Below are 27,843 nucleotides of genomic sequence, written 5' to 3'. Positions count from 1 at the left end.
ATTTATTTATTTATTCATTCATTTATTCATTTATTCATTTATTTATTTTTTCAGTATGCTCTACCCCCAACTTGGGGCTTGAACTCATGATCCTGAGATCGAGAGCTGTATGCTCTACTGACTGAGCCAGCCGGGGACCCTAAGGGCTCTGATTTTAAAAGCAGAGTTCAGTCTGAGAGCACATGAAAGGAATTATTATTGTTGTTATCTTATTTTTTTTTAAATTTTACATTTTTTATTAGAACCACAAGATGTCATTAATTGTTTTGTACCTGGACCATCCATTTCCATAGGCTCAATGATGAGCAAGGCCTCTGTTGTCCAGCGTTACCTGTCTGTGGTTGTGCCTAATGGACCACAGGTGCAGCGAGTTGAGTAATCCATACTCCTCAGTCCATTATCAGTCCATGAACAGCTACTCTCTTACATGGTTTTCATTTTACCCCTTCATCCTAACACTGACCCCTCAGCCCCAACCCAGCGTCAATAGACACAACCTCTTCAGTGTGGTAGTATGTATCTTTGGATATCTATGAGCTTTGAAAATATTTAGGACTTTAAAAATATATGTTTGTGTTTCAAATTTTCATAAATGCGTTATTGCATGGTTTTAAAATATAGTGTTTTAAATTCCCTGCTGTAGATCACAAACAAATCAACGGACACCATTAACTCTCCCCCTTACCCTGCCTATCCATTTCCCTCCAAAGAATCATCACCTGTTGGACAGCATAGTTGGCAACCCTCATCCCAGCTCTGTGCCATTCAAGAGTGGCAAGCATGTCTAGACTCCCTAGAAATATTATCTTTCAACTCACTTTTGGCAAGTGTAAACTTTTGCTGGATTATGTCAACAGATATATATGTTTCTCCCCCTCATAGAAATAGATTGGTGCTGGAATTTCTCTAGGCAGGGAAAATAAAGACTATCTTTTGGCTCATTAAAATTTTTGCTCATTAAAAATGTCTGAGGCTCTTGATTCTCGGGGGTGAGACTGGTGACATACATACACTGTCAGCGGCTATTTTGGATTTTCTGCTTTCAGGCATGTCTTTGCTCTTGGATGAGCCCCTTGTGGTTTTCAAAAGAACTAGCAAGTCAATTATAAATAGAAGGCTTGTGTCTGTGTGTCTGCATGCACTTACTCTGTGGGATGAGGCACCCACATTACAGTGGGTAGTGAACTATTTTTCACTTCTTTGAAGAGGGAAGAAGAAAGATTAAGAACACTTCTCTTTTTGAGATAACCCACGTCTCCACACACACCCACACAAATCTGTGTAAATGAACTTGACATTTTCAAAGACCTTACCTTAAGGTCTCCTCTTGAAAGCACAGCCACCCGACCTGTTATTTTAAGAAAGAAGCAGTTACCTCACAGACCTGCCACAGAGGGTTCAAGAATGAGAAGGCAGTCAGTCTGTGCCATAGGCCTTTGGAGCGAGCTTCTGAAAGCTGAATTTCTTTATATGAACACTGCTTCAGAACCTCTAGGGCTTGGCTGTTTACATTCTGTCTTCACTTTTCTTCCCGACTAGTGCAAACTGTTGGGACCAGCAAGTCTGAACTGATCATTCTAACAAGGGAAGGGAAAAGAAAGAGTGGTTTGAAAGATTAGATTGCAAATGAATGTTTCCTGAAGAAGATAATTAGGAGGTCCAATTAGGTGTGCTTCACTATGGATAATACGTTTCTGCCTCTTTCCATTGCACCTTGGACCTAGTGGGTGTGGACAGCTTCTGTGTAACCTACCTGTTACCTGACTGTTAAAACATTGTTCTGTTCCCTCTGTCTCCTGGTACCCTCATCTTCAAATGATGAGCATTATGTCCTGGAAGAACATTTTATTTTGATGCAAGAAAATTGGGATGTGAGAGCCTATCTGGCCAAAGATAACGTGAAAACTGCAGTGGGGGAGGTTCATTGTCAGAAGCATGTGGGTAACCATTCTTTGGCCTGGTGTGATCTAAAAGAGTACACAGCTCGTATAAATGCACTCATATATTGAGAGGTGATTATTATTTGGTGGTTGGTCAAGTGAGAGATATAAGATAACAAAATGTGGACATCACGGCCGGTGATGATTCTTGGCCTGACTTTGTTTGGTAAATGTGTTATAATGGTCTTGGAGAAGCTGTCTCATTCCCCTGATGGGAATAAAATCCATGGTGTGATTTTTTTTTTTCCTTCCTCTTGCTCTTTTGCAGATGAGAAGCCCAAGGTGAACCCCAAACTTTACATGTGTGTGTGTGAAGGCCTCTCCTGTGGGAGCGAGGACCATTGTGAAGGCCAGCAGTGCTTTTCCTCACTGAGCATAAATGACGGCTTCCATGTCTACCAGAAAGGCTGCTTCCAGGTCTACGAGCAGGGGAAGATGACCTGTAAGACCCCACCATCACCTGGCCAAGCCGTGGAGTGCTGCCAAGGGGACTGGTGTAACAGGAACATCACGGCCCAGCTGCCCACTAAAGGTTCCCATGGACTTTTCTATTTCTAGATCAAGGGTTTCCGTTGGTGGTGTTCTGATTCTGTGTGGGTTAAAGATGGAAATAGCCACAAGGCTTTCCTCCTACTCTTTGAACTAGAGGCCATGAGTGACAAGAAAGGTAGCTCTAGGTGAGGAAGGGAAAGGCATGGCCTTTTGGAGTCTCAAGGGAGGGATAGATATCTTTGGGTAAGTGAGCAAGGTAATGGCTATCTTGGGGACGGCTTGGCTGGCTGGACCTCTCTCCGTAGTCATGTGCAGGTGAACAGCTCTTTCTCTTCAGGAGCCATGATTTCATAATTTCTGAAACAGTTGTGCTTGGTAAATATTCATCTCGATATTGAGTGTGTAGGAAGGAAAACAAAACATAGGCCTCTGGTGGCTGAGTGGGATAGGTTTCCTTCTTTATGAGGAAGGAGACAAAGCCTCACTAATCTTGGCTCCCACATCTGATTTCCCAGCGAACCATCACGGAATCCTGAAGCTGAGTCCGACTTCACACGAACCTTGTAGTTTATGTGAAATCTTCTCTGTGTTGTGTGTGTATGGATTCCAAATCCAGTGGAAATCAGTCTTCCTCTGAAACTGTTACCCCATTAAATGAGCCCTAATTTGCTATCTCAGAGTCCCTGCAAACATTAATGTTCCTTAGTCTTTGTCAGCTCATTCCAAGCCAGTTGATTCTCTTAACCTATGGTACATTTTCAGTTGGCGTAATTACTTAATTTTGCACTCACAAAAGAAGAAACAAACCGAAAAAGTGGAGTGGGAGAGGCTACTAGGATCACCCACTGCCAGAAATGTCAGCCAGCAGGGGAAGAGAGAGAAAAATGAAAAAAAAGAAAAAGGAAAAAACTGATAACAGGATTCTGCTGTGCAGTATTTCAGTTATGGTGATGACCTCAAGGCATATAGGAAATGTTAATTCTGTATGCAAATGAGGTTGAATAATAAAAGAAGATTTTTAAAAGAGAGATTAAGTATTTAAATAGCTAAAACTAAAAGGGTACTTGATGGAACAAACTTTACTCTTAACCTTTTTGAATTAAATGGTAATTAATGGAGTGGATGGCCGTGAAGAAGTATCTGCACTCACAGAGAGGTTATACCTACAGTACGGAAAGTTCCTGATCTGCAGAACACTTCGCAAGACTCCGAGTTGTAATAGAAAATTTATTTTCTTTACTTAAGGAATTTCTAATTCAATTAGGGAGGCACCATATTTATAATTTAATGTTGTATATAATTAGTTTTACACTTTATCGTACAGATGACATGTACTATCGGGTATTATGTGCCAAGTCGTTGATTAATTTGGATTTGGAAAGTTAAAAGAAATGTATAAAGGCTGTCAGGCTTGCGGAAGGATTGTGGATTGTGGAAGGAGGCAGAGACGTGGAAGAGTCCTATGTGAGGAAGAACAGGGCTTTTGGTGACACCATGTCCTAAGGGGTTTGTCATTCAGAGATGATTATTGGTTGGGGACCTTTTAATTATGGACCATCACGATCTAACCAAGAAATTTTTTAATTCAACTCACTAGGCAAGTAGAAAGTCTGTGTGTATTTGCCCGAGTGGTAACGCACGGATGTTTGAATGGGTAATGTGATAATGCCGAGCGAGGGGGTGAATGAGTGATTAGGCGAGTGAGTGAATCAGTGAATGAATGTTTTGAGTGAGTGGATATTGAATAAGTGAGTAAAAGAACAGATGAATGAATCGGTTCCTAGGCAGAAATCGTGATGTGGAAAGATCAATGAGAATTCAGTGGTAGACATCCAAGATACACTGAGGAGAGAGACCACAGATTGGGTAATTTGTTTTTAACTCAGATAGCACTTTCTCATAGGAATATTACATCATAATCTCTGTAAGGGCTAAGGATAAAACATTTGTACAGATCAAATCTACATCAATAAGAGTAGTACCAGAGTACTACTTCTTATCATAAACGTCCACATATGTGCATCAATATGGTTGGTTCTCGGCAGATTTTTTCAAACTCCAGTTGTACCTAAATGAATAATGGTTCAAATGACCGGGCCGTTGTCCAGGTGTTAGGAAGTATTTTAGTTTTTAACAGTTTGTGACTTGGGAGACCAGGTGGTCAGGCTCAGGAGCTACTCGTTAGGTATCGGTTGTGCTAAATAATAAGTAAACCGTGATCCTTACAGCCAATTGCATTCCTTTTCTCCCCCATCTCCAGGGAAATCCTTTCCTGGAACACAGAATTTCCACTTGGAGGTCGGCCTCATTATTCTCTCCGTAGTATTTGCAGTATGCCTTCTAGCTTGCCTACTGGGAGTGGCTCTCCGAAAATTTAAAAGGCGCAACCAAGAACGCCTCAATCCCAGAGATGTGGAGTACGGCACCATCGAAGGGCTCATCACCACCAATGTTGGAGACAGCACTTTAGCAGTGAGTTTGAGACCCCAGGGAATCCCAAGCATAACAAAGATGGCTAAACATGCATTCTTAATTTCACCGCGAGATGCTAACCAGTAGCTGGGGACTGGACAGTGTGCACACGTACCACTGGTCACTTGAGTCCTAGGCAAGCCTATGTTGGCACCTGTTTTGGTCTCCCCTATGTGAGAACATTTATTTTAGATAGACATTTCTGTTTAACGAGGGAGGGGATTTATTTTAGTAGATTCTTGGTAGTTATTTTTCTTTTGGGAGTAAGGGAAAAGGTGCAGAGAATGGTTGCCTATAATTCTGGGCAGGGGGCCTTGGAGTAACTCAGTTACTCTATTTTTAGCAATAAAAGTGCTTTCAAAAAAAAAAAGCACCTTTGCTTAATATTAAAATCAGTTTCCCTTCTAGATTATTTTAACACCCTGTAATTTAAGACTTTAAACTTGACATCCAAAAAAAGCAGCTATTAAACTTTTCACGCTCCTGTGCTGCCCCCTTGTGGAGTGTAGTCTTTTGGTTAAATCAGTGCTGTCCAATAGGAATAGGTATGCCACATCTGTAATTTTAAATTTTCTAGTGGCCACTTAAAAAAAAGTTTAAAAAACCCCCACCATAGGTGATATTAATTTTAACAACATATTTGACTTAATGTATATAGTTATTACCGTTTCAACATATAGTCATTAATCAGAAAGAATTATGAATGTGCTATTTTACATTCTTTCTTTTTTTTTGAACTGCGTTTTAAAAATGTGCATATGTTACACTCACAGCATATATCAGTTCAGAATAACCACATTTCACTTGCTAAAAGTTAATATGTGGCTGGTAGCTACCCTCATGGACCCGCTCAGGGTTAGACACCGTTGTGTTTATATGTTTTAAAGTTATTCTTTTGCATATTTTTCATTGATGAAATCACATGAAAAAGTGTCTTCCTTTTTTTACTTTTAAAAATTGTCAAGTGTGAATTTGAAAGGAACTTTAAACTTTAAGTGAGAAAAGGGAACCACTTGCTATAAATAGGTTACCATAAAATGCAAAAGAGAGAAGCGATAACATTCTGAAGCGATCCTATGCTGAATCTGATGCCTCTTCTGAAAAAGGTGAAGATTTGTGAGTGTTAGGTGTTAAAGACAGGCTGATACCCAATCGAGACTCTCCTTGTCATATGTGATGGGAGACCATCAAGGTAATAACTTTCTAATGTGATCCAGTGTTATTTAATGTCATGGCCTTGCATCAGCTAAGACCATCTCGTATTAAGTCTCGTTCTGCTAGACGACAAGCTTACGAGTGAATGGTAGGTCTGCAGGTAAGCCTGCTCTCCATCTTCCTCTCTGCTGGAGAAGACTCACCCTCACCAGTCTCTGTAGCTCAGGTGCTATTCTTGGACCAGCCTTGGCGAGTTGTTAAAACATCTGGTGGTGGCTGATACAGGCTGAGAAATATCCCATGCGCCTGCCTTCCCCATCCTTGGGCCACCAGTCAAGTGTACATTTTTGTATGGGAAGTGGGAAGGAACCCCGTTTTCTTTCTTTTACCTACCTGTTTAGATTGTGGTATGGCAGAACTGGAGAAAAGAGGAGGTGAGGATGTTCTGTGTCCCAAAGTAGAGAAATACAGGTTTTTGTTAGAAATGTACTTAGAAGTTTGTTTCCCGTATTAAGGAAAATTCAGGGAGTTTATTGAGTTAGTAGCAAGATATGAAGCTGAATCCTGGCAAAGCTTTAGCAAAGCAAGATTCTGAAGGAGATTAGTCAGAACTCCATTCCCTAGAACTGCTAACCACCATGGCTGATGATAGGGATATCTAGTGTAAATCACTGTTCAAGTAGCTTCTCCAAGTATGGAAGAGGAATGGGAATGGATGCTAAAATAGTCTTCTCAACTCAACCATGTTAGGGGACAGTGTACCGCGATAACAATAACACAGCAAAGAACACTGTTTAAAACAAGCTGTCGTTATTGGTCTATATACTTTCTTATTTAAGTGATATGCTCATTTATGTAATTCAACAAAGCCTATCTCACTGAACAGCCTCCTATATTGAAAAAGAAGCCTTGGGGTCCAGAAGTTGAAGTAGATGTTTGTTAGTCTTTGGCTGAAGCCACCCCCTGCCTTAAGTCTATGAACTAGATTTAAAATCACGATTATACATTATGAAAAAAAAACACATTTGTTTAATTTTCAAAATTATTCTCTCACAAAAAGTGAATGAATAACGAGAAAAAAGAACAGCAAAAGAGATGGTTAGGGAGACGTGAAACTACTTCATCTACATTCAATTTCTTGTTGATTATCCATTTTGTGGTTTTTAAGGATTCTAAATATCTTCCTTTGGATGTTCAGATTTTGGTAATTTTGCTGATCAACAGTACTTCACAGTGGTGCTCAGAGTAAGTAAAAGAAGATGAAATTCACACAAATCAATGTATTGCTTTAACAGGCCAGCTAAAATGTTTGGGAAAGAATGAGCTTTGGGGAATGTTAGCTCAACACTACTCCACCCTTACCACCATCACCACGGGCACAATACCGTGTGTTCCAGATAATCCATTCCTGATACAAAGAGACATCTCCTCCTTGGCTTGCACTGAGAATCAAAGGGAAGAACTTAGCAAATGAACTAATTGGGAATTTTTTTCACAATATGTTCATTTTTAGAAGTAGGTTTGGGGCATGGTTATATGTTGTTGTTGTTTCCCCCCCCCCCCCCCCCGATTTGTAGATAATTCACACCTAGAAATGACACTGAGGGTTAGGTTTTGTGATGCTTTTTTTCCTCACCTACCTAAAGGGTAATCCACCCAGGTGGCCCCTCTCTGCTTGAGTGTACCAGCTAGATGACCCACGTGGCCACTGGAGTCTTTGCAGTAGAAACAACATTAGAGTTGTTTGTTCCTTCTTCCTGATTTGTTTGTTCCTTGTTAGAGTTCCTTAGTTGGCATGTCAACTAAAGTGAATCTTTTCATAGATACTTATGAGAAGAGCAGAACGTGGTTAGTTATGCCCAGGCCTTGGACTTGAAGGCCCTTCCCCTCTTTTTGCTCTGCTTGCTCCTCTTTCTCCTGTTTCCCCTTGTGCTCAGCCCAGCTTCTTGGACTTTCTAATTTGCATCTTTGACCTTGTCCACTCAGCTTTTTTTTTTTTTTTCTTCTTTTAATATATATTTTTTTATTCTAAAACTCTGGATGCAAGAAAAGACTACTTATCCTTCAGGAAAACCTATCAGAAGAAGGGCCAGCTTCTGGTTTTCCTAAGAAAACCCATTCTTTCTCCAGTGGTCCACGCACACTAACGTGCCCCATGTCCAGGATTGGCTTCTCCATGCGAGTTACAGTGATATGCATGCTCGTATTCTAAACTGGGAACTGTTTCTCAGTAGTTTCTTTTTCTCCTTGTCTTGAACCACAGGATTTATTGGATCATTCATGTACATCAGGAAGCGGCTCTGGTCTCCCTTTTCTGGTACAAAGAACAGTGGCTCGTCAGATCACACTGTTGGAGTGTGTCGGTAATTCTTTTTTCTCTTCTTTGTGGGTTGTATGCAATGTTAACTGTGGCTGTAGAAGCAGGATGGAACTTGGAGAATCTGCCTCGTGTTACCTGTTGCTCGTGAAATGACAGGAGACGGTGTGGCTCTGTATCTGGTCTCCGTGAGTGCGTTGGAGCACCTCCTCTTGTTGGAATTCTTGTCCAAGGAATGTGTGGCTAGTTGCAAGTAGACCTTTTGGGATGACAGGAAGGCCTGAGAAATGAATTAGCATAGCTGCTCCTGACTACTGCAGGCATTGAGCGATCTGAGGGGAGTAGGCGTTTGGATAATACACTTGCCTATGGCAATTCTCCAAGCCCTCTCACTCTCCCACTGCCTTTAAAAATACTGAGATAAATTTACCAAAGCTACCTTTATAATTGCTTTGTTTAAACAAGAGCAATATCCATTTCTCTATGGCCTCTCATATTTTCCCCGTCTAAGAACATGTTTATATATAGATGCATTCATAATGTGTATACAGTTTATATTCCTTCTTTCAGTTTTAAGCTCATAGACATTTCCATATATCTGTACACATCACAAATATTTTAAAAAGATGTGTAACGATGGTCTTTTGAATGATCATTGAATCGTAACAGTACTACTTGAGAAAGCTTTTGCACGCATTGCACCTTTCTTTTGAGTACTCAGAATAAATTCCCAGGAGTTGGGGTTCCTGGGTCAAAATTTGTGACCTTTTTATGGCTTGTTTATAAATTGCTGGTTGCCCTCTAGGAAGATAGTACAAAATGCCTTTTTTGGAGGGGGCGGTCCTCAGTTGTATTAGTTTTGCTTGTATTTGGCGGGTATTTGCAAGTCACGTGGTAGTTGTCATTAATTTCTTTTTGGGCAGCATGTAGGGATGCCCAGAGGGGTGGTGATAGGTTGGCAGTGTCTCCACACTCTCTTTCTAGTTCTCCTGGTTTCTTTTCACGGCAGCTCCGGTCGTCCCATCCTTGGCTTTTGGGAGGTAGCTGGACTTCATAAGCTGCCTTTACCGCTGGTGGAAGAGAAGCATGACGTGTGGCTCAGACACAGTCCCAGTGGTTGCAGACCCAGAGCAAAGGCAAGAGGCTCCCGCTGGTCACTTGTGTGCCTGCAGGTGACACTTGTGCTCATACTACGCTTCTCTTCCACCGTGGACTGTGAGCGGAGAAAGCATAAATGGAAACACCCCAAATGTGCCCACTGTGTGCCACCAGGGTTGTCCTCTTGTACTGCCTAACATCCAGTTTGCTTAGGAACAGGGGTATTTGGGTAGGAGTGAGAAGGCAGTGACGGGGGCTGTCTACCTGTCTTGCTTACTCCTGCCCTACTGTCCCACAGCCACTCACCATTCACAGAGCCGCCAATGTCCATATCAGTTCGCAGAGCCCAACCCCAGAGTCCAAAGGGCAAAACAGTATTGTACCTTTACAGACACATACTGTTTCTGGTAGTGTAGATATTCTTGAGCATTTTTGGAAATAGTGTAAATTCAATTATAGCATTTTGTTGGTTCAGTGCTGAAGACTTTCATAAAAGCAATGCCATTTCAGTAGCTTATACTTAGTGTTCATGTGGTACAGCCTTGAATAAAAATGTATGTGATGAACTGCTTGGATAGTATGTTACCATTTTGGGTTCAAAGTTGGACACGATCAGTTGTTACCAGATAGTGATTCGTGAACCCCCCCAAATTTCAGATACTTTATGGATTCCCATGGGGGCTCTGTGCCCCCGTACATTTGGGCAGTTCTGCTTCTGTTTTTAGGAACTTCTGAATAAGGTTGCATTTCTAAAAAGCATTTGACAACTTAAAAGCATTTGAAAACCATTGAAGTAGGTTTCTATTTTAAATCTGTCTACTTATCCTGACATCCATCTCTGTTTCCTTAAAAAAAAAAAAAAAAAAAAAGGATTTAAGGCAACTTTATAGTAATGTATACAATTCTCCGGGATATTTTTTTCTCTCCTTCCTAATGAGACTGTGTGAGGACAAAGGGCAAATAAAGATACAGAATGTAACCAAAGGCAGGAAAAGCTCAGCATACTGTTTCCCAGCAGCCTGTTTGTAGTGTCTTAGCACTGGCCTTCATCTTGAATTCCAAATGCTGGGCAATTGCTATGACTGTATTAGAATTAGTCCTGCTCTAAATACTATTTTTGCGACCTGACAGCAGCCTACAATGATGACTTAGTGGCCACATTTAACATCCTTTTGGATTAGTCATTGGTATTTCATGGGGACATTGTTTGTCAGGAGGGAGTCTAGATTGAGTGGTTTTGATTTTGTGTCAGGACCTAATCCCCTGGATAGGGGGTTTCTTTCTCCATGTTTGGGTTCTTGTGGCTTAGTCTGTGAGCAAAGAGCGGTATTCACGGGTGTGCAGGTGGTGCTGCAGCTGCCGATTATGAGCTGTGACTCCCAGCAGCCCCTTGCCTGGGAGAACGCCCTGCTGCCCTGCGAGGTGTATCTCCCGCTGCATCGTTATCTAGGCGCCGCGTGCGTCTTTACCCTGATTATACCCCGTGTTGATCCCCTGCTCCTGCCAGCCTCCCTGATCACCCCTACCTGTAGTGAAGGAGAAGAACGGAGGAGGGAGCATGTCGCTGACAGGCTGACAGTGGTGTTGCTGCTGCAGGAGGGGACAGGCACCCCACAGAGCTGATCACAAACTAGAGTCACCGCGATCTGGGAAATGCTTTCTCCAAGGGGCCCTTTCAGTGTGGCCCACTTCTGGCATCCCAGGGGCTGTCTGACAAGCAAATACCCATGACCAGTGTCAGGAATCAGAACTGTTCTGGGATTATGTCTTTTAAGACTCTGCAAATCCTCTTTTGAAATAGATCCGCTGCCAAGAAATCCTTTAGGGAAGGTAGTGGCTGCTTGTCGGTCTCCTCCACAGCATTGTTTTGTGTGTGTGTGTGTGTGTGGTGTGTTGTATTTTTTTTGGATCCTTCAGAACACAGATCTCAAACTTAATTGTCTCCCTTATGAAAAACATAAATGCATATGTAAATTCACAAATTTGGACTCCCAAGAAAATATCCGCGTTGATCTCGTATGAGGGGAAGGAAATCCAGTCAGCTATTCGGTTTAGCCACATGTGCTTTTTTTTCTTTTTTTTTTTTTTGGCTTTTAGCACATTGGAATCGAATACTCTGTACCATTTTGTTAGTTTTACTAACTTCCGTGTGCTTTTAAAAACCATCTATGTTTCATACCTTTTGATAGAGGAATTTAACTGTAAACCTTGTAATTAGCAGCTAATCGTACAATGTAGATACTGAGGGTGTTGGATTTGCTATGGCAGTGGGTGGCTGGAGGGGCAGGTTCCATCTTATTTTTGTGTGGCTTCACAGGCGAAAGGTTGTGGTATTTAGATCCCCAGATTAAGTTTTTTCAGGTGCACAAAGGGAGGCGGTAAGAGTTGCAGGCAAGAAATGTATTGGCTCCCTCCCATGTCACCTCTGTGTTGCTCTCCCCAGGGAAAGGCAGGTATGGTGAGGTGTGGAGGGGCAGTTGGCAAGGGGAGAACGTCGCTGTGAAGATCTTCTCCTCCCGGGATGAGAAGTCATGGTTCAGGGAAACAGAATTGTACAACACTGTGATGCTGAGGCATGAAAATATTTTGGGTAAGTACAAAGATAATCCCCTCATTAATTTTATCTAGAAAGAAATAATTGCCTACCTTTGCCCTCTCCGATTTGGTGTGTGTGAATTTGCAAGTCTCCCCTGAAAAGTGATAATAGGAATCATCGGCATTTATATCATGTTTAATTTTCTTTTAACACTAATTTCTTGTTTAAATCTGCAAAGAAGCTGAGTTTGAAGATTCTCTGGATGATGAAAATGAAATCATTATTGCTAATTCTTATTCTGTAGGTTGTTATTTAAGCAACAAGAATTTACCCCATATTGTTCACTTCAAGGCTTCATCCGTTGTTCTACTTACCGCACCCTTTTTGAATATTTATTGAATCAAACTAAGAAAGCTCTTTGGACGATTTCCTAGAGATTCACAGCTCTCAGGGACATCGTAATTAAATGCACGTTCCCTCAAACTAGGCATGGTTTTTAAAGCCCAGATTTACAGAGGGATTTAGCATCCATTTTAATTTGGGAACTAAAGCTTAGAACCATTTGTGAAATCTGTGAAGCGTCCATTGAAATACTGCTGTGGAGGTATAAGGGATGAGAATGTCCTTGTTCCCTTTGACTTCTCTGGTTTTGGAAAGTTTCTCTCAAATGTGTTTATACTAATACATGTATGATGAATGCTGCCCAGAGTGCCTCTTTAATAGTGGATATAAAGTTTATAGAGAAATTGACTCTACAGGATAGTGTTGGCCACTTCATGGCTATTGGAGGAGATTTGGCTCATCAGAAGGTCATTGCCGGAATTTATTTCTATTCTGTTACTGCCAATTTAGTATTAAACCTGAGTTAGGTTGTCTGCCAAGAACAGTTTGACAGTTGTCTAAAGTTTTGCTTTAACAGCATGGCGGTGTGTTCCCTCTTAGAGTTGTGTGTTTCTGCGGTTGTCTTCTCCCCTTGCCTTACGTGTGGGGCCCTAGCTGTCACCCAGTCCTCCTCACTCATCTCGTTGCTGGTGGTCTCCCATCTCCAGTCCATCTTGCTACCCTGAGTTACCTTTCATTGGGTAACTGAGATACTCCTCAAAGTGTTTCTGACGACTCCTCCTTTGCGTAACATTTGTGCCTTCTGGGCCTGGCATTCCAGACTCCTTATTTGTTGGGGTCCCAAGGAGTCTCAGATTTTCTCTACGAATATCCCCAGATGGCAGTCACTTTGGATATTTGCCATTACTTGGGATTGCCATGAACATTCAAGTGTGTGTGCCTTTGCTCGTGGTCTTGATCACGCATGATCCCCACCCCACACTCCAACCACCACAGTGTCTCAGTTCCCTTCCAGTTTCTCCCAGTGGATTTACTTGTGCTTTTCTGCACCCCTCACTTTGCAGCTGTGCTGTAACTGATCGCACACAAGCTTGTGGCACAGGTAGATGTGTATGTGTAACAGCGATGATCGTTACTGTGCAGGAATCACCGCTTGAAGTATGTCATGTGCATTTCCTCCTTTCAGCTTCCCCACAGTCATAAGGGGGTAGGTACTCTTGTTTTTCTAGTTTTAACTGATGAGGTAACCAAGGTGGGGGGTTAGCATCACTCATCAGGTCACAGTGTGGAGCTGAGAGTCACACTGGGCAGTGTGTCTCTTTAACCACAGTTCTGTACTTTATGTGGTAGTTACCTAGTGGAATTGTGATTCAATAATGAGAATATGAGGTGAAGATTCCTCCACAGTCAAAATTACCCTCAAATGTCCCACTTTTCCCTCTGACACTGGGACAGACAGGTTGAGCCACAGCTAAAGCGTCAGTTGCGTTAGAAGCCGGGATGTACAGGAAGTACATTTCTTTAAACAGTGGAATGACTATTAATCGGTGGGTGTATATACTCTAAGAAGTGTGTGGGGTCTGAGATTCATTAAAGGAAGGGCATGTTCAGGCACCCCTTCTCGTTCTCATGGGCTCACAGGTTCATTGAGCAAAATGCGCTAGATATTGCTGGGCTATGCAAATAGTCACTTTATTAGTGCCCTTGAGTTAAATGAACTGTGATACCATTCCATCGTACACTGAGGACAAGGATCACTTCCATTGTTTTTTGCCTGCACATGCAGTACTCAGGACAGTACCTTGCACACGCTATGTGCTCGGTAAATATTTATTAAGTTGGATTTAATCATAAGAGAAATTTGAAAGTCACCTTCGCAATATGATTCATGTGAGAGGTGAGGTTCCCTTAGTGTGACCACATAGGGCAAAACATTTTTCATTTCTTATTACCTCATGATCCAGGGAAATTCTCTATTGATGAGGTCTTTCTACCCTCATCATACTTAGAGCTGTATGGACTGATTTTACTGTGTAGTTCTTTTGGCTTTAAGAAAGCTCATAGAAATGAACTGGTTTGTTTTTGTTTTTGTTTTTGTTTTGGGGGGGGGGTCTAAACTTGGTTGAAGTTCTTTCCTTGCTTTACCACTTTTCTGGATATCTAGAGGCTTTAAGGTTTTCTGTGATCTTTTCCTTTTCTATCAAAGGAGCATCTTGTATCAAGTATCGAGTCATGATTTCCCTCCCACCCTGGAGTACCACTGACTCTAAGCCCCTCAAAATAAATACATCACCAACACACACACTTACACATACATGTGTACATACAAAACTGTGGGCCCACATTGTTTATCCCCCTATAACAGTATCTTTCAGATGACTAGATTTGGCTTTCAGCTCTTCCTTCTGCTCTGTCTGGTATAGAAGTCAACACACAAGGGGGTAACGGGAGGGTGTGCTGGGTGGTGGCAGGAACAGTGGTCGGGGGACTGAAGACGCTGGTTTCTACTCTCAGCACCTCCAACAGGCCCACTGTGTGACTTTGGGCCAAGGTTATATGTTTCTTGGCATTCTTTCCCTCATTACTAAGACCAAGGGAGTTGAATTAATATGAGAATTTTACTCCAAAGTCTCATCTTACGTGCTTTTTAAAAAAATGATAGTAAAATATGAAGCTTACCGTTATAGTCATCTTAAGGGGAGAGTTCAGTGACGTATGTACATTCACATTGTGCAGCTATTACCACCCTCCGTCTCTAGAACTGCTCCATTCTCTGAAGAGGTACTGCCTAACCATTTAATCAGACTTTCCTTAGACCAAGTGGAAGTAAAGGAAAGTTACCCACAAAAGATATTACATTGCAGAATTGTTGTGGTTTTAATTGGACCCTGAGCTATTCTGAAATGTATAGTAACCAGCTATTCTTGATACTTCCTGTGTTAGGTATCCTATGAAGCACTGTACCCATAATTAACTCTTCTATTCTCACAGTACCCCTTTGAGGTTGCTGATGACGTTGTCCTTATCTTACAAATGAGGAAACCAAGGGGGAGATTTTTTATGACTTGTGCAAGATCACGCAGCTCGGGGCTGGTGGAGCCAGTCTTGGGGCCAGCGCTCTGCAGCCCCCGTGCCCCACTGTGTGGTGGCCTCAGTCCTCAGCTGTCATAGGTGCCTGGCTCCTGGGAGAGTCACCAGGGCGAGGCTCACAAAGGCCATGGGTGGCCTCACTTAAGATTTTGGGTTTTATTTTCCTTCCTGAGGAGCCTGGGAGGATGACTTTGGCTGTTAAATAAGAGGCTTTTGCTCTAATCACTTTCTCTCCCCATTATGAACACATCCAATGGCTGCGTCCAGTGTTCCAACTTATAAGTGCCTGTTCAGCCTTCACTAACAGTAGAGTGCTCTGACAGAAAATGCAAAAATTCCATAAAAATGCTCTCGCATTTTGAAACAAATGTAGTTCTGTGATTCACCCTTAAACAGTTAAGAAAACTGTTTACAGTTTTATAAACAGTTAAGAAAAAAAAAAAGATAAACAGTTAAGAAAAAAAAAAAAGTCCTGCCTATTAAAAAGTCATTTTTTCCAGAAGGTCTAGAGCATAATTAACGGGACAGACAAAAATCCTTCTTTAAGACCTAAGGGGCTTAGGGCAGGTGAGAGAATAAGTATTTATTTGTTATGTATGTATGTATGTATGTATGTAAGTAATCAGAGGCTCTCCCTTGAGCAGAGAAATCAGTAGAGGCTACATAAATACACAACAGTAATTTAATTTCTTTTGAGTGGTACTTATAGTTTAGGATATTTATTTTTGAAAGTCATTAACGATTAATATCATTTGGTTTAAAATGTTAAAGTAGAAACATTTTCTTTAGTAAGAATAACTAATATCTGAGTACACATTTTGACTATTCATATTACGGCCAGTGAAGGGCCCCAAGAGAATTCACCGTGGGAAACAGAGACAGACTGGAGAGAGGGAAGGAGTGAGAGTCTGAGGCTGCCTGTGGGAACTGGCTCGGAGGGCAGGGGAGAGAGAGGTAGGGGATCAAGTTGTGGAGACATTACTTTGTTCACTTCACAGATGTCCAGTGGATACACGTGTCACATTGTCTCTCTCTGAGTAGAAGTCAGCCTGTTTGGGGGCGGTATGGCATAGTGGGTAAGATTATAGGTTCTAGAGCCAGGCTGTCGGGGGGACCATTACTAGCCTTAATGTCAGTGCTGTCTTCTGCCTCTTTCCTGTCTGAGTATTGAAGGATTACATGCAGAGTTTGTAGAAGTATTGTGCCTGGCACCTTGTTCGTCCCAGTAATTACTAGCTGCTTCTGTTGTTGATGATGATGGTCAAATAGGGGACCTTTCTTTGTTCCCAGAGTTTCCTGTACAAGCTGTGGTGTGCCCAGATGGCTAGCACCAAACTTGGGGTCAGCGACAACTTAATAGACGTGTAATTTGGCCTCTCCTAGCAGCACTTTCATTATTTATAAACTGAGTATAATGATATCTGTGTTCTTGGTGTATTGAGAAAAATCCAATGAGAAAATATATATGAAAGCAGCATAAGCTTTATATCATGCTCTGTGTAAGTGTGAGGCAAGTTCTGCGTGTTTCCATTTTCCTGCATCCTTTTACAAGTCCTTTAATCCTGCCTCAAGCCAAATCTGTCTTTTTTTTAAATATTCTTTTTCATATTCTTTTATTTATAAGTCCCAGATGTCACTGCTTGTAAGTGTGTCCATTAGGGGTGTGTGTATGTGTATAGTTTACAGATATGGAGAGATAATGCGCGAGTGAGTGGGTAGAAAGCATGTCTGTAGCAGGAAAGGCAAGACATACATCACAATTTATTTTGTAGGTTGGGAAGTGCTAGAGTTTATTCAGTTTGCTCAAGGGTCCCCTCGCAATGTCTAGAAAATTCTCTTCCTTCCTCCTTATTGGCATCTGTCAAATCTTACTTCTTTTCAAGACCGCTTCAGTTATCACTTCTCGATGGAAGCCTGTTGTAACATCTCGTCTGAATTACTAGGATTCCCTATTCTGGACTCATGTTGCCCTTTGCAGATCTAACAGTACTTTTCATCACATTCATTACATGATATTGTAATTTTTTCCTTCCCATATCTATCTTCTTTTCTAGCCAACAAACACTATCGTCTTCGTTTTCTTATGTGACTGACAAAGAGCATCATAGATGCTTATTATATTTGGTTTCTTTTTTATTTGATGAGTAGTCAATCATTTAATATAAACTTACCCCTTTATCTTACATCTGAACAGAGATAATCCAGAGAACCTAAATGAGTTGCCCAGTATTATACAGCAAATCACAGGCAGAGTCAATACTAGAACTAGATTCTATGTTTTAGATTCTAGTTTCTTTTTATGTTTAGATTCTATGTTTAGATTCTGTGTTTTTTATTCTTTTTGGTTGGCTGATGAATAATGCTGCGCTTGGAATATGAACATGATAAAGAGTTTGATACTATCATTATGGATAAACGCAAAGATATTATTCCTATCTGAATCGTAACATAATGTAAAATCTTTTTAAAGGATTATTCATAATGAAAATGAATATGGACATTTCCTATTCATTAGAAGTACCTTTTTATGGTAGTATTAAGAGTACTATGTTTTTCTGTTGATACCTCTGTAAACCTCCTTTCATGGTAGTTGGTTAGTTTAATTATTTTTTGTTACAGGTGGTATCTATTATATGGGTTACTGTTTCTGTATACTAGAAGTTATAATGTGAAATCCTTACATGTCTGCTAATTTTGTTCTTGCTCTCTCCAGGTTTTATTGCTTCAGACATGACATCAAGACACTCCAGTACCCAGTTGTGGTTAATCACACATTATCATGAAATGGGATCGTTGTACGACTATCTTCAGCTCACTACTCTGGATACTGTTAGCTGCCTGCGAATAGTGCTGTCCATAGCTAGTGGTCTTGCACATTTGCACATAGAGATATTTGGGACCCAAGGAAAGCCAGCCATTGCTCATCGAGATTTAAAGAGCAAAAACATCCTGGTTAAGAAGAATGGACAGTGTTGCATAGCAGATTTGGGTAAAGTTTTAAAAATATTTTTTAATTACAGTTTTTACTTTTGTTGTATTCCATCGTTTAGCTAGGTCGCATCCATGCCCCCTCCCCTGACATCTTGTTATGAAGACTTTCAAGCATGCAGGCAAATCGAAAGAACGTCCCAGTGAACAGCTGTATACCCACTACCTAGATTCTCCCATCAACATTTTCTGTTGTCGCATATCCATGCCTCCCCACTCATCAATCCATCTTTAATTATTGATACGTTCCCAAGTGAACTGCAGACAAAAGAGCCCTTTCTTCTAAAGACTCAGCATGTATACCACTGTGTCGTGCACTGGAGTCTATTATTTGTTGACTTTTTTCTCTCCAGGTAAAATTTCAATTTCATGCAAAATAAGCAAATCTTAAGTAACACATTCTCAGAGTTTGGACAAATGCTATAAAATCCAAATCTCTATTGAAATTCAGACCTTTGTGTTACCTTGGAAGGTGACTTCCAGGTAAACTGCTTGTTCGGTCAATTCCTGACCAGCCCACCCTCAGAGGCAGCCAATAGTCTGTAGCATTCTGATTTCTCAAACCTTTACACAAAGTAGGTACACAATTAAATAATCTATGGAATGAGGGGCATCTGAGTGGCTCAGTCAGTTAAGTGTCTGACTCTTGGTTTTGGCTCAGGTCATGATCGCAGGGTCATGAGATTGAGCCCTGTGCCAGGCTCCACGTGCAGTGTGGAGTCTGCTTGCGATTCTTTCTCCCTCTGCCTTCTGCTCACTCTCTCTGTCTCTCTCCCAAATATAAATAAATAAATCTTAAAAAAAAAAAAAAAAACCTATGGAATGAGTTCATCTTAAAAATGGCTTCTAAAGTTGTTTTTCTGTAACCGTGGCAAAATTATCAGTCAAGAGAGAGGAAAAAAATTCCTGAACCAATTCACAATTTGCCCTGCTGGGATATCTCATTCCTGTGGTGTTAGGGTAATGCTCAGTGTAGCTTTAATTGCATTATAAATAAGATTATTTTCATTTATAGTGACACTGTATATAAAACCATATTCAACTTGGATACTGGCTGAATACGCTAATGAGAACTGAATTGTAATATTGGTTATGCATTTCAGTGGACTGCAGAGAGTTCTCTATTTGATTAAGAAACGGTTTATATTATATTCATATCATTGTAGTTATTGTAAGGCTGATAAAGGTTTGGACAGTATTAACTCTTGTATATAAATGATAATATTTATTCTTATTTTTAAACACAAAGATGTGACATGTCCGGAAAATGTATTTCTTTGGAATTTCTTTAAAGTCTTTACATTCATTCTGATAATTATTTTACAGTGTTTTGCAAGTGTGAGAGGAAAAGTATTTAGGATAGCATTGGAAGGGTATGGCTCTGAAGTTTTTTGTGGGCAGTTGTGGTGTAGAGAACTTTTGTGGCCATACCCTGGCTTTTGGAGCAGGGTGATTAGGACTTGAATCATGACTTTCCCAGTTATCACCCCATGTATGTATGCAGATATTTTAATCTATCAATTTACCTGCCCGAAGTACAGAACTGGCTTGTACTCGATTGGGGGGCAAGGAGCACTTTAGTGTTTGACACTGTGCACTGTACTTCGGTATTGTTTCAAATGTTCATAACATTGTGTCCAAGTATTATTTTTTTTATTTTTTTTATTTTTTATTTTTTTTTAAGTTTTTATTTATTTATTTGAGAGAGAGAGAATGAGAGATAGAGAGCATGAGAGGGAAGAGGGTCAGAGGGAGAAGCAGACTCCCCGCTGAGCAGGGAGCCCAATGTGGCACTCAATCCCAGGACTCCAGAATCATGACCTGAGCCGAAGGCAGTCGCTTAACCAACTGAGCCACCCAGGCGCCGTGTCCAAGTATTATTCATGTCACTCAAAATCAGTTATTATGTACCTCACATGGTTCTTATAAAATTCAGAAATTATTGTACTTGCTTGGCAAATAATAAGCATTCAGATGGTCACTGCTGTTATAGTCCAGTGCTCTAGGGGAGATGGGAAATTGAGGAAGCTGTTGGCTTTGGTTATGGGACTTGGTAGGGAGTCAGAGTTGTTTTTCAGTAAGTCCAACTAATTAGTTATTCGTTTTTCTTTCTTTTGGCCTGTAGCCTTCCAATTAGATACATGGATTTGTACAAAAATCTGTGTTAAGGTGTTAACTATTCAGGGAGTAGTTCCTTGGTACAGAAGAGAGCTCCCATGAGATTATCATTTGTGTGTAATTTTTCACTTTATACCCAGAAATTAAGGATCACTCATTAGAAATCATGTTCTATTATTGATACCAGTAATACCAAATACCAAAAATACCAGTATTCTATTTATTTTTCTAACTTTTTATTATAAAAAATTCAAACATACAGAAAGGCTGAAAGAAGAGTAAGTATAATGATCGGATGCACAACACCTAGATTCAACAATTGTTAAAATTTTGCCATATTTGCTTTATATGTAGCTGTACATGTCTTTATTCACACACTTGAAAATAAGTTACAGACATCACAACACTTTACTCCTAAATACTTCAATATATATCTCCCGCATAATCATTTCATCGCACCTAAAATTATTGATAATTCTTTAATATCATTTAATGTCCATTTTCAGATTTTTTTTAGTTTTCTCAAACAAGAATTCAGCCAAGGTTTACACATTGCATTTGGTTGTTTTGTTTCTTTAGGTAGCATGATAATTATCTATTACTGGGTAACACATTACCTCTAAAACTTAGCAGCTTAAAATAACACAAATTTGTTACCTCCCATAGTCATCTGAGGGTCAGCAATCTTGGGATGACTTAGCTGTCTGGTTCTGGCTCAGGATCTTGTAGGGCTTACACAGTCAAGCTGTCGATGAGAGCTGCAAGTGCCTGAAGGCTTCGTCAGGGCTGGAGGAACTCCCAGGATGGCTCCAGTCACGTGGCTATTGGCAGGAGGCTTCAGTCCCTGGTCTGGGGGACCTCTCCACAGGGCTGCGTGAGTGAGTGTCCTCATAACACAAGAGAACTGAGAGCGGAGAGGAAGCCATGGTGCCGTTTATGTCCTAATTTTGAAGATCTTCACTCACTTCTGCCATGTTCTGTGTGACCGTCCAGCCCATGTTCAAGGCATGGGGAATTGAGCTTTGCCTCCTGAAGGGAGACGTTTCAAAGAACTTGTGGACATATTTTTAAACCACCACAGCTAGTATTGCCGTGATCTATTTAAACTGCACCTTTTCATGTTCTGTTATTTTTAACTCTTTGGTTCTGGAAATGGTAGAGAAGTGTATATGTTTCGGGAGTTGTTCACCGTGGCTATAAGATCTTGGGGTTGATTAGAAGAATCAGGGAAAGAGGAACCAGTCTGGTGTAGTGAATGCAGTTGCTGATTTCTCTGCTAATTATTAAGGGTGCAATACCAGGTGCCATCTCCCTGGCATGAGAAAGAGTCATCATCTCACACATTCAAAGCCATGGAATGGGAGGAGAAGCATTCTCCACAGAAGGCTGGAGGGATCCCCAAGGGATCATTGGGTTGCAGAGGTTTACAGAGGCCTCTTGTTCCAATTTGGCACTTTTCATTATTTTGAGTGTTAAAGGAATCATTTTGAGTTGGTCAGCATATACATCAAAAAGTAATTTCATTCTCAAATGAATCATGCATGTGTCCGCCTAACCCTCCTTGGTTGGCGAGGAATGCCAGGGCTCTCTAATTGAGGAATTCTGAAATGAGTCATGGTTTAAGAAAGTGCTTGAAAGCCATTTAGCGTGAGAGTTGTGCTTTGAATCGAGGTCTAGTTGAATGCTGTCTGCATGCCTGACTATAGAGAAAGGCCTGTGGGTTTCTCAGATGAGCAGCTCTTCCTAAAGGGGTGGAGCAGTGCCTCTGGCAGCCCGCCCTTTAGGTAGTGACACATTACCTCAAGTTCTCTGCCTCACACCGTTGGAAATTTGTGTTTGCACACTACTGGGAACTGTGGTGGAACATGAGAGCTTTACTTCGAAGGCCCTTGGAGGCTCCCACTTAACCTGGGGGCCTATTTTCCTGTGGACTTGAAAATACTGGCCTCTTGGTGGTCTGGTGCATTGGTTTATTGTTCATCCAGATCTTTTTGTTTCAGAGGCTCAGGTGTTAACGTCAGAACTTCTGACTGTTTCTGGTCTTCGTTCTTTTTTCTCTTGTCACAGAAGTCCTCTCTCCACAGTATTCCAGAGATTAATTACTCTGGGTATAGTGCAGAGTGGCCAGAAATACCACGAGAGGGCGCTTCTGATTGGGGTCAGTTTGAAAATGCTTCAGCAACCCTCTGTGAAAAGGAAATAAACTGACCCACCCTGTTGTCTTCTTCCTTTCAGGCCTGGCAGTCATGCATTCCCAGAGTACTAATCAGCTTGATGTGGGGAACAACCCCCGTGTGGGCACCAAACGCTACATGGCCCCTGAAGTTCTAGATGAAACCATCCAGGTGGATTGTTTCGATTCTTACAAGAGAGTTGATATTTGGGCCTTTGGACTTGTCTTGTGGGAAGTGGCCAGGCGTATGGTGAGCAATGGTAAGTATTTGATCTAATGTAGTAATGTCCTTCCCGAGTCCTCTTGATTCTACTGTCTTTAAAAGGGCAAAGGAAATATTTAAGTCCACATTGTTCCATGAATCATACTTATTCCTTGAATCATACATCAAGCTATCAGCATCTATATTTGATTTATGGCTAGTAGGTGGAATGCAATGGCATTATATTTTAGCTACACAAGAGGAAATGAGGGTTGAAAAGAAGAATATTTTGGGCTGGGACATCTGGTCCTGGCGCTGCCTCCCTGGTGCTTGAGTATAAGCCCCCAATAAACACTGCCTAACTCTAAAAAAAAAAAAAAAAAAAAAAAAGAATATTTCTGAAAAGGACTAGTTATTCTTTGGCTTTTCTTTTGATTGGTCCATATTTCATTCCTTCCTTTCTCCATCTTCCTATTCCCTCTCTCCTCCTTTGTTCTTCTCAAAAGTGGGATTTAGCATGAGAAGAATGCTCCAGTAAATCTGAGGGTGAATTCTGCTATTTTAGATATTTTTACTTTTGAAATTTGGGTTATTGAGAAAAGGCTCGGGTTGTACACTCAGAATTTACCTCTTTGTAAGAAGTAAGGCTGTACCTTCTGAATTAGTGAAGTTCAAATTCGGGAAGCCCTGAGTAGGAGGCTAATGCTGGTCCTCTTTTGAGTAAGTTTTATGAAATGGTGTTGTCTTCGTAGTTACAGAAGCATAGGTCGGTCATTTTTAACCTGTGACCCCTACAATAAACAATTAACTTACTCTTGTCTTTCATGTGTCCAGATTAGCCACAAATACATTGTTGAACTTTACTGGAAGTACATTGTATTCTGAAAGCACTTAGTGTACTCTTTTAAATTGCATATGCCCCATCTCCCCACAAAGTGGATTTTATGGCTGACTCTTGAATCATCTAAATAAACTTCTATCCTCTCAACTGGAAGTCTTCTTTCAGAGGACATGTCTGAAATTATTCCAGAAAAACAGGAAAATACCATATATTTAGGTTAATATTTATTTTCAAAGGATCCTTTCCCTTCCTAGAACTCCTTGGAATCCTGGATTTGAAGTATGAAGGAAATAATGTGTGAATTCTCAAGGATTGAGATTCTTGGGGCAATCATAATTTTCCTGAACAACATAACCAGAGAATAGGAAGTTCTTTGAGGAAAGTGGCATCGGGGTAATTTACCCTAGCTTTCATGTGCAGTAATTCAAATTGGCATGCCTTCATGGTAGCTGCTGCTTTTCCTTTTCTTTTTTTTTTTTTTCTCTGACAGCACAGTGCGTCTGGCTTTGAGACCCTTAGCGGGTCTGTGAAAAGCAGTGTTTCAGATTAAACATAAACATAACATGCATTGCTACCTGACCGTTCTTTTAATTTTCTTTTTCTTTTCTTTCTTCTGATGGAGTCATGAACATTTTCTTGGTAATTGTTTCTCAATTGCTGGGAGCTTACCGACTGGTATTTTGTGCCATCAAGTGCCTTGAGAATTATCTGCAACAGAGAGATTGTTTTGCTGACTTACGAAGTTCTGAACTTTGCCTGGAATTGCACATCGACCTCATTTGCTCACCCCCTCCCCAATAATCCTTGAGCATCTTGGATCTGAAAATCTAATTTTAATTTGTTTATTTTAGCAAACAATTTAGGGAAGGATTGGCGTCATACTAAACCATGCACTGGGGACCTTGCCCCCAGTGAAGAGGAAACTACTATCCCAGGGCCAGGATGGTAGCCGGCCAGTGGCGGCTGGGCTGGAGCAGCTCCAAGCAGGCCTGCATGATGAAAGCTGAGCTTGGCAGAAATGTGGGATTTGGGCTTTGTAAGGATTCATGTTGCAAACGCGTTCCCTGTGTCACAGGCATAAACCCAAGTGGCTCTTAAAGATCACTTGTGCTTAATAGGCGTCCATTTGAAATTAGAGTCATCGGTTTAAAATTGAGCTCAGCAAATGGTAGTTTGCATCATCTGTTCCGTGTTTAATGATCTTTTGCCGAAAAAATGAAGAGTAGAGGAAGAGAGACTATTTTGGTTGTTTGGTTGATTGACTTCCTGTTATGTCATCATTTAGGTGGCTCTCTGGTTCCTAAAATTCTGTGGGTTGAACTTCTCTTCTGTGGTGTGGTTGGATTTTTAGTGGGAGGTAAGGGTATGTTGTGTCTCCTTTTAAATCAGTTACTGTCCCTTGGCAGTGACTAATTTGATATTTTCCCCTTCTCTTTTTAGTTCCCCCTCCTCCCATGACTGTTCACAGGCGCGTGCACGCGCGCAGATGGAAATCACTTTATCTGGACTCAAAATAGGTTTGCACGTGGGATTGAACACTTCTAGGTTTATTACTAATATTTTAGTTATTACTACACCAAAACGAAAATGAGTAGAAAGAAAAATAAGAGAAAATTTGCCCTTATGTTCTAACATCCATGTGCCTTTCCACTTCTTCTCTCTGCACCCCTGTGTATGTTTTTGACTTTGTTATCATCATAGTGTAGATACAGTTCTGTATCATCTTTTTCGTTCGAGTATGTCTTTTTAACATTAGTCTGTTTTGATTTTAAGTGGTCATGTGATATTTTATGAGCCATTTTCACGTTTCAGACATCCCGTCTCCTCCATTTGGGGCCTATATTAGGTACCTTTGTTCATATAACTTTTTCATTTGGGGAATTAATTCTTAATCTGAAAACAAGTAGACCTAATAGGTCAAAGAGTATGGAGGTTTTTATGGCTTGACACATATTGCCAAATTGCTTTTCATAAGAGTTGTGCGAATTTACAATATCCCGTTCACCCCAGGGTGTGATGTACCTATTTCACTTTCTTACCAGCTTTAGGAACTGCCATTAAAAGAATATATATTTTTGAAATTATTGCATATAAAATGTGCCTCATTTAAATATATGAATATCTTATCTTAGGAAGGTCATTATAATTATGAATCCTTTGAGTTTCTGAGACCATGATAAAAATTGATGACCAGATAGTTCTCCTGGAACAATATGATCCTCAAGTGAACCATGAGTATAAAAATACGTTGCATTTTGTATTTTCATTGGAATGTTACATTTATTTGCTGCTAATAATAAACTTCATGCTGTTTCTGTACAGGAAATGAGAATTAAGTCCATTTGCACATCTGAGAACTTCTCAGTAGTGTCTTTTGGAATTTACTTATTGTGTTTAGCTTGATATTGAATTTGGAATTGGTAGGAAGGAAAATGGTTTTCTTACCTTTTCTGGGTGAATTTTGGTTGTTAGCTTAAGGCAGGGGTCTGCCTGGATTGATAGTTCTTAAACTGAGTGTGTGTCGGATTCGTCTAGAAACAGAATGCTGAGCCCACCGCCCCAGAGTTTCTGATTTAGGAGGTCTGGACAGAGAACCTCCCTTTCTAACAGGGCCGCAGGTGATCCCCACATGACTGTTGGGTCAGGGACCTTACTCTTGAGATCTCATGTTAAAATGGGATCTGTCAGTCTTCCCAGGCTGGGAAGTAGACTGCCTCCAGGATGTTGACAGTCTGTCCAAGCAGGATGCCTGTGATTTGTTTCTGATGCTTTAGGTGACACCTGATCTCTCTTGCAAGCTTAAGAGGGGTTCGTTTCTTCTTTAAGAGTCTTTGTCTAGGCCCTGGCCTTTCTTTCTAGATTTTTGCTACTTCTCTGACAGTATTCTTCTTTTCCTCCTTTGATAGTTCTGTGGATATATTTGTGTCTGGTTACCTGAGTTCAGTGTGGTGTGAGGACAGAACCTTACATGGGGATTGCATAGGTAAATAGATACATTATCACTGTGGACTTGTGCCATTTAGCTTTGGTCTGATGGAAGACCTTGAGTCACCCCTTCCAAGCATCCCCCAGTAGTATGTTCCCTCTCTAGAGCCTCAGCTTTCAGTGTTATACCTTGCTTGGATCTCTGTATGCAGGAACTCGATAGGTGTGTTGTTCTAATACTGTGGTCATCTGCTCAAGGATTTAAAAACCAAGTAAGATAATCTTCATCCTCCATCCTCCAGCGCATCTTTGACCATAGCATCATCTGAGCAGCATGAGCCTCTGTTCGCCTCCATGCAGCTCATAGTCTACTGTATATTTCATTGCAATTTCATGTCATATATAACTTTGTCATTTAGGAGACAGGTACGCTTCACGATCATCCATACACTAGAAATTTTGAAAAGGCAGTGTGTCCGGATTGTACAGGCAAGCACATTGAGATGATAGGATAGATCCTGTTCGTTCATTATGTTTGGTTGCTAAGTACCTGGTTGGGCCGTGTTTCTCTCTTTCCTTGCTATGGCTTTCCTGAGGCCCAGAGCACTGCACGGGGAAGCCGCTGTGAAGGGTACCCTCTGTGCGGCTGGGTGTGGCTCCTCTCGGGCCCTTCCGAGGCGGTACCATGTAAGCCTTAACATTTCAGGCTCTGCAGTCATACTGTCTGCCTCCATCACGTACATCAGTTTCATTGTCCAAAAATTATTGCTCGTAATAGTATTTACTTTAACGAGTTCTGATGATGAACTGAGCTAATGTGGGTAAAGCACCTCGTGTGTGTCTGGCCTGTAGTCCATGTTCAGTAACCTAGCCATGGGTATTTGCTGTTCACTGGGAATGAGTGATGGAGGCCATGCGTGTGATTCTTCGTTGGCCTGCCTTCACCTCTCCTTATGCCAGTCCTTCACTCAGACATTACATTCACTCCCCTCTTCACTTCCCACCAGAGGACTGCATGGACACTCTCTGGCTTCACTCTTACTGGCTTTGTTTATTTTGTGATGGATTCCAGTGTTAAAATGTATCTCACAGAAAAATCCTTGCTGGCCAGGCTGCGTCCTTTATGGGGTGAGGACTAGGAAATATTTGTTAGA

General features: G+C 41.0%; 1 protein-coding gene across 6 annotated transcripts in view; it reads left to right on the top strand.

The window, feature by feature from the left end:
• ACVR1 (activin A receptor type 1) overlaps positions 1 to 27,843 on the top strand; it is a 123,515-nt gene that overhangs the window by 80,312 nt on the left and 15,360 nt on the right. For all 6 annotated transcript variants that reach the window (XM_027589992.1, XM_027589989.1, XM_027589993.2 and 3 more), the window contains 6 exons: positions 2,209 to 2,472; positions 4,693 to 4,904; positions 8,323 to 8,422; positions 11,918 to 12,064; positions 18,156 to 18,431; positions 22,784 to 22,981. In XM_027589992.1, coding sequence (XP_027445793.1) covers positions 2,209 to 2,472; positions 4,693 to 4,904; positions 8,323 to 8,422; positions 11,918 to 12,064; positions 18,156 to 18,431; positions 22,784 to 22,981 — 1,197 coding nt within the window. The remainder of the gene's footprint in view (positions 1 to 2,208; positions 2,473 to 4,692; positions 4,905 to 8,322; positions 8,423 to 11,917; positions 12,065 to 18,155; positions 18,432 to 22,783; positions 22,982 to 27,843) is intronic.

The sequence above is a fragment of the Zalophus californianus genome, chromosome 3, assembly GCF_009762305.2.
Source record: "Zalophus californianus isolate mZalCal1 chromosome 3, mZalCal1.pri.v2, whole genome shotgun sequence".
Lineage (NCBI taxonomy): Eukaryota > Metazoa > Chordata > Mammalia > Carnivora > Otariidae > Zalophus > Zalophus californianus.
Note: the sequence above shows the minus strand (reverse complement) of the source record. Positions and strands in the feature narration are given on the sequence as shown.